The sequence below is a fragment of the Trachypithecus francoisi genome, unplaced genomic scaffold, assembly GCF_009764315.1.
Source record: "Trachypithecus francoisi isolate TF-2019V2 unplaced genomic scaffold, Tfra_2.0 Lachesis_group1, whole genome shotgun sequence".
NCBI lineage: Eukaryota > Metazoa > Chordata > Mammalia > Primates > Cercopithecidae > Trachypithecus > Trachypithecus francoisi.
Genome location: NW_022681454.1, coordinates 73,142,874 through 73,148,826, shown reverse-complemented (window position 1 = coordinate 73,148,826; position 5,953 = coordinate 73,142,874). Strand labels below are relative to the sequence as shown.

Genomic DNA, 5,953 nt, shown 5'->3' with positions numbered 1-5,953 from the left:
GTTCTCTTCAATTCCTTTTATCAGTATTTTATAGTTTTTATTGTAGAGATATTTTACATCTTCAGTTAAGTTTATTCTTAGGTGTTTTATTTTATTTGTAGCTTTTTAAAATTTGAATTACTTTTATAATCTTTTTTAAAATTTTTCCTTTGGCATATGGAAATGCTACTGATTTTTGCATGTTGATTTTGTATCCTACTACTTTTCTGAATTTGTTTATCAGTTCAAATAGTTTTTTGAAGGAGTCTTTCGATTTTGCTTGACATTAGATCATATAATCCGCAAAAAGGAATAATTTGATTTATTTTCAATTTGAATACCTTCATTTTTTTCTCTTGTCTAATTGCTCTAGTGATAACGTCCTTGGATAAGCCCCACTTGATCACAATAAAGGATCTTTTTATCGTGTCGTTGCATTTGATTTACTGCAGTCAGTTGAGAATTTTTGCATCTGTGTCCATCAGAGATACTGGCCTATAGTTTTTATTGATGTTGTTGTATCTTTGTCTGATTTTGGTATTAGGATAATACTAGCTTCACAGAATGAGTTTGAAAATATTTTCGCCTCTTAGATACTTTGGAATGGTTTGAGTGTAATTAATATTTGTTCTTCTTCAAATGTGTGGTAGAATTCAGCAGTGAAGTCATGGGATCCTGAACTTTTTTTTGATGGGAGAAGATTTATTATGACTTTAGTCTTGTTACTTGTTATTGGTTAATTTTGCTTTTGGATTTCATCATGGTTCAATACTGGTAGATTGTATATGACTGAGAATTTATTCATTTCTTCTAAGTTTTTCAATTTTAGCATACAATTGTTTATCTTTAATGATCTTTTGAGTTTCTAGGTTATCAGTTATAATGTCTCATTTTTCATCTCTAAGTTTATTTATTTGGTCTTCTCTCTTCTTAGTCTGGCTAAAGTTTTGGTTATTTTGTTTATTTTTTCAAAAAACCAACTTTTTTCAATAATCTTTTATAGTTTAGAATTTTGTCTATTTCTGCTCTGATCTCTATTATTTATTTGTTGCTATTAACTTTGGCTTGGTTTTCCTTGTCTAGTTCTGTAAGACACATTGTTAGGTTATTTATTTAAAGTTTTCATTCCCTTTTGATGTAGGCATTTACTGCTATAAGCTTTCATTTTAGTACTGATTTTTGTGTGTCCCATAGGTTCTGGTGTGTTATATTTTCATTACTATGTTTTTCAAAACATTTGTTAGTTTCCATCATAATTTCTTGATTGACCTACTGGTCATTCAGGAACATTTTGTGTAACGTCTGTGTTTCTGTACAGCTTTCAAAGTTCCTCTTGTTATTGATTATACCATTGTGGACGGAGAAGACACATATCTTAATTTTATTTTTTTGAATATTTTGTATCACTAATGTATGGTCTATATTTGAGAGTGATCCATGTGCTGAGGAAAGCAATGTATATTCTGAAGCTGTTGGAAGACGTATTCTGTAGGTATCTGTTAGGTTCATTTGATCTACAGTGCAGATTAAGTCCAATATTTATTTGTTGATTTTCTGTTTGGAGGATCTTTCACTGCAGAAATTAGGGTGTTCAGGTCTCCAGCTAGTATTGTATTAATGTCTGTCTCTTTAATTTTAATATTTGTTTTATATATCTTTGTGCTCCAGTGTTCAGTGCATATATGTTTATAATTGCTATATCTTCTTGATAAGTTGACCACTTTGTTATTATAATGATATAATTCTGCCCTTCTTTGTCTCTTTTGATAGTTTTTATCTTCAAATATCTTTATCTGATATGAGTATAGTTACTTCTGCTGTTTTGTTTTCCATTGCATGGAGTTTATGCAATGGACTTATTTATTCAGCCACTTTATCTTTTGATTGGATAATTTAGTTCAGTTATATACAATGTTATTATTGATATGTAAGGATTTATGACTACCATTTTGCTATTGTTCTCTGGTTATTTTTTGATTCTTTGTTTCTTTCTTCCTTTATTTATGTCTTCTTTTCTGTAAACATTTTTTTTTTTTTTTTCCTGGCAGTATGTTTTAATTTCTATCTTTTTAACTTTTGTGTATTTCTTGTACTTTTTTGTAATTTGAAGTTACTATGATTGCTAGTAACATTTTATAACCAATTATTTTAAATTGATGACAACTCAACTCTGATTACAAAAAGCAAACAATTGAACCAACAAAGGGAAAACTAAAAACTAAACAACTTTACACAACTCCATTCCTCCGACTTCTTAACTTTTTGTTTATTTCCATTTATGTGTTTTTATAGTCTCTATCTCTGAAAAAGTTCTTGTCAGTATTGTATTTTATGGTTTTTTTAATTCTTCCCACTCAAGATATAAGTAGTTTACACATCACGATTACTGTGTTACAATATTCTGTATTTTTCTTTTTTTTTTTTTTTTTTTTTTTTTTTGAGACGGAGTCTCGCTCTGTCGCCCAGGCTGGAGTGCAGTGGCCGGATCTCAGCTCACTGCAAGCTCCGCCTCCCGGGTTTACGCCATTCTCCTGCCTCACCCTCCCGAGTGGCTGGGACTACAGGCGCCCGCCACCTCGCCCGGCTAGTTTTTTGTATTTTTTTAGTAGAGACGGGGTTTCACTGTGTTCGTCAGGATGGTCTCGATCTCCTGACCTTGTGATCCACCCGTCTCGGCCTCCCAAAGTGCTGGGATTACAGGCTTGAGCCACCGCGCCCGGCCCTGTATTTTTCTAAGAACTTAATGCTACCGGTCTGTTTTGTTTCTTTAGATGATTTCTTATTGTTCATTAGCATCCTTTTCTTTTAGATTGATACATTCTCTTTAGCATTTCTTCTTTTTTTTTTTTTTTTTTTTAGAATAACAAAAATATTTTACTAAAACATAAGATTTACAGAAGTTTCCAGACAAGCCATACAAAATGGTCACAAGCTTTTTTTGAAGGCGGGAATCTACACTTGACAGCAATGTTATTAGTGAGGGCTGTGATGTTTGTTTAATGTTCCCATTTTGGTTCAAACAATCAAGCTTGTCCATCTACAGCGTCTAAATAAAGTTAGACTTGGCTAGAGAGCATATTCTAAAGACCTGGTTAGCTGCTTTTAACCAATGCAATTAGATCACCAAAAAAAGGGGGAAAGGAGCCCATAAAATTAAAAATAAAACTACCTCCCCCCTCAAAAAAAAAAAATAAAATAAAATAAAGAAAAACACCCACACCCCTGCAGCTAACCTGACAACTACCTTCATTCATAGTGCTTTATACTTAAACCAGGATAGGGGAAATGAATAAAAGCAGGGAGGGGCCACTGCTTTTAAACGTTTCACAACAATCCAGATGATACTTCTAGCCTCTGTTCATGCTTTATGACAGTGAATCAGGACAAGACATAGATTTGCTAATGTGCATTTAATCACCAAAGGACTGAAGATGTCTGGGCTTTTTTATTCTGTAATGTTTCTAAGACTGTGTCCGTTAAATGCAAACAAAAAGGAGGAAGTCTTGGCAGAACAGGAGAAGTGATGCACACTTGATGATCGGATCAATTTAAATATTATTCATGGCATATAGCCTAGTCCATGCTCTAGCTGTTTCTATGGCTTGGGCTTCGTTGGTCTTCCACTGCTCAGCTACATCATTTGCTAATGGATCATCTGGATTGGGAGCACTTAGCAAGGCCTGGATCGATAGCAGAACTGTGCGGATCTGCAGCGCTGGGGACCACTTATCTTTCAAAATATCTAAACATATTCTTCCCAACTTGTCTACATTAGGATGATAAATTTTGGTCATGAAACGTACTTTAGGGGCTGCCATTGGGTAGTCTTCAGGAAGGAATAGTTCAAGTTTAAAAGTCCCTCCCTCAAAGGGGGAATCTTGAGGGCCAGCAATGACCACATGAAAATAACGGGCGTTGCTCTCATCTGGTTCTGCTTTGATGCCAGGAACTGGTTCTGCCAGCAAACGCTGCGTTTCCTTGATGATCCTGCGGGGCAGCCCGGCCATCTTGTCAGAACCCGAGTTCGGCCTCTGGTCTCCTCTCCTAGCATTTCTTATAGGACAGATTTGGTGTTAATGAAATTTCTCAGCTTTTATTAGTTTGGGAAAGACTATTTCTGCTTCATGTTTGATATATATATATTTTTTTCTAGATATAACATTATAGAAGAAAAGAGTGGGTTTTTTTGTTTGCTTGTTTCTTTTATTTAACAAGTTGAATACGTCATGTCACTCTCTCCTAGCCTGTGAGGTTTCCACTGCAGAGGCTGTTGTCAACATACTGGAGCTATTTCATATGTCATTTGTTCTTTTATATGGCCATTTTTCAATCTTTACTTTATACCTAACCTTTAGGACTTTGATAATTAAATGCGTTTAGGTAGCCTTATTTGTGTTAAGGTCTCTTGGTGTTCTATCATCTTCTTGTATCTAAATATTTATATCGTTCTCTAGAACTAAAAAGTTTTCTGTTATTATTTCTTTGAATACATTTTTTTACCTGATCAATCTTTCCATATATATTATATTTATATATTATATATAACATATTTATATAATATATGACATATATTTTTATATTATATATTATATATATATATAACATATATTAATATATAATATATAAATATAATACAAAATATATATGAATATATAAGTATATATATACATTAATATATAATTATATATTAATATTTATGAATTATTATACATTATATATTTATATATTATATTATATATATATACTCTTTAAATAGTACAGCCAATACCTCTTTGATTTGCCCTTTCGAGACGTTTTTGATCTTGTAGGCATGCTTCATTACTTTTTTCTTTTTTCTTATTTCTCCTCTGTGTATTTGCATATAGCCTGTCTTCAAGTTTACCTATTGTTTCTTCTGCTTTATTAGTTCTGCTGCTGAGTGAATCCTGTGCATTTTTCACTTTTCCAATTGAGATTTCAGTTTCAGAATTTCTGCTTGATTTTAGAAAAATTGTTTTAATCTCTGTTAAATCTCAATGATAAGACTCTGAATTCATTCTTCAGGTTATCTTGAAGTTCTTTGGGCTTCCTTCCTCAAAGCAGCTATTTAAAATTCTTTGTCTAAAAGGCAACTTATCTTGATCACTCCAAGACTGGTCACTGTTGCCTTGTTTAATTCATTTGGTAGCGATCTTTTTTATTCTTGGATGTTCTTGATGCTTAGTGGATGTTCACTAATGTCTGTGCATTGACGTTTTAGATACTTACTGTAATCGTCAGTCTGGGCTTTGTTGTACTCATCCTACTTGAGAAGGCTTTCCAGATATTCAAAAGAAATTGAATAATATGAATTAAGTCTTGTTCACTGCAGCGCTATCAGCTCTAGGGGACATCCCAGGCCATGTAATGCTGTGACTCTTGCAGAATCCTAGATGTATTACCTTGGTGGATTTGGATGGAATCCAAGATAATTTCCTGGATTACAAAGCAAAGCTTCTTATTTTCTTCCCTTACTTTCCTTCAAACAAAAGAAGTCTGTCTCTGTATGTGCCGTGGTGTCTGGAGTTAGAGAAGGAGTGATGCAAGCAGTTCTGTGGCCACTGCAACTGGGTCTATGATGGGTCAACTTGAGTTCACTATGGTACTGGGTATCACTTAAGTCCTGTGAGGACTACTACCTGGCTACTGCTAATGTTTATTCAAGGCCCAAAGGCTCTTTTGCCAGCAGGTGGTGAATCCTGAGAGAACTAGGTGCTTCCCTTCAGGGCAGTGAGTTCCCTTCCGGCAGAGGGTTTATCTAGAAAATGCCATTGACGAGTTAGAACCTGGAATTGAGAAGTTCAGAAGTCTGCTTAGTGCTTTATTTTACTATGACTTAGCCGGTACTCAAGTTTTAAGACAAAGTCCTCTGCACTCTTTCCTCTCCTTTCCCCAAGTGGAAATAATAATAAGAAGAATTCTCCCTTAGCTATACTGCCTGGAGTTGGAAAAAAGT

The 5,953-nt window shown here is 34.0% G+C and overlaps 1 protein-coding gene across 1 annotated transcript; it reads right to left on the bottom strand.

The window, feature by feature from the left end:
- Positions 1 to 2,912: 2,912 nt before the first annotated feature.
- Positions 2,913 to 4,018, bottom strand: LOC117085564 (ubiquitin-conjugating enzyme E2 N-like). Its single transcript, XM_033214565.1, has one exon. The coding sequence runs from the start codon at positions 3,984 to 3,986 to the stop codon at positions 3,528 to 3,530; it is 459 nt and encodes a 152-aa protein (XP_033070456.1). The 5' UTR covers positions 3,987 to 4,018; the 3' UTR covers positions 2,913 to 3,527.
- Positions 4,019 to 5,953: the final 1,935 nt, after the last annotated feature.

Bases quoted from the DNA above. Each gene is read 5' to 3' on its own strand.
- LOC117085564 (XM_033214565.1), bottom strand. From the start codon at position 3,986: ATGGCCGGGCTGCCCCGCAGGATCATCAAGGAAACGCAGCGTTTGCTG.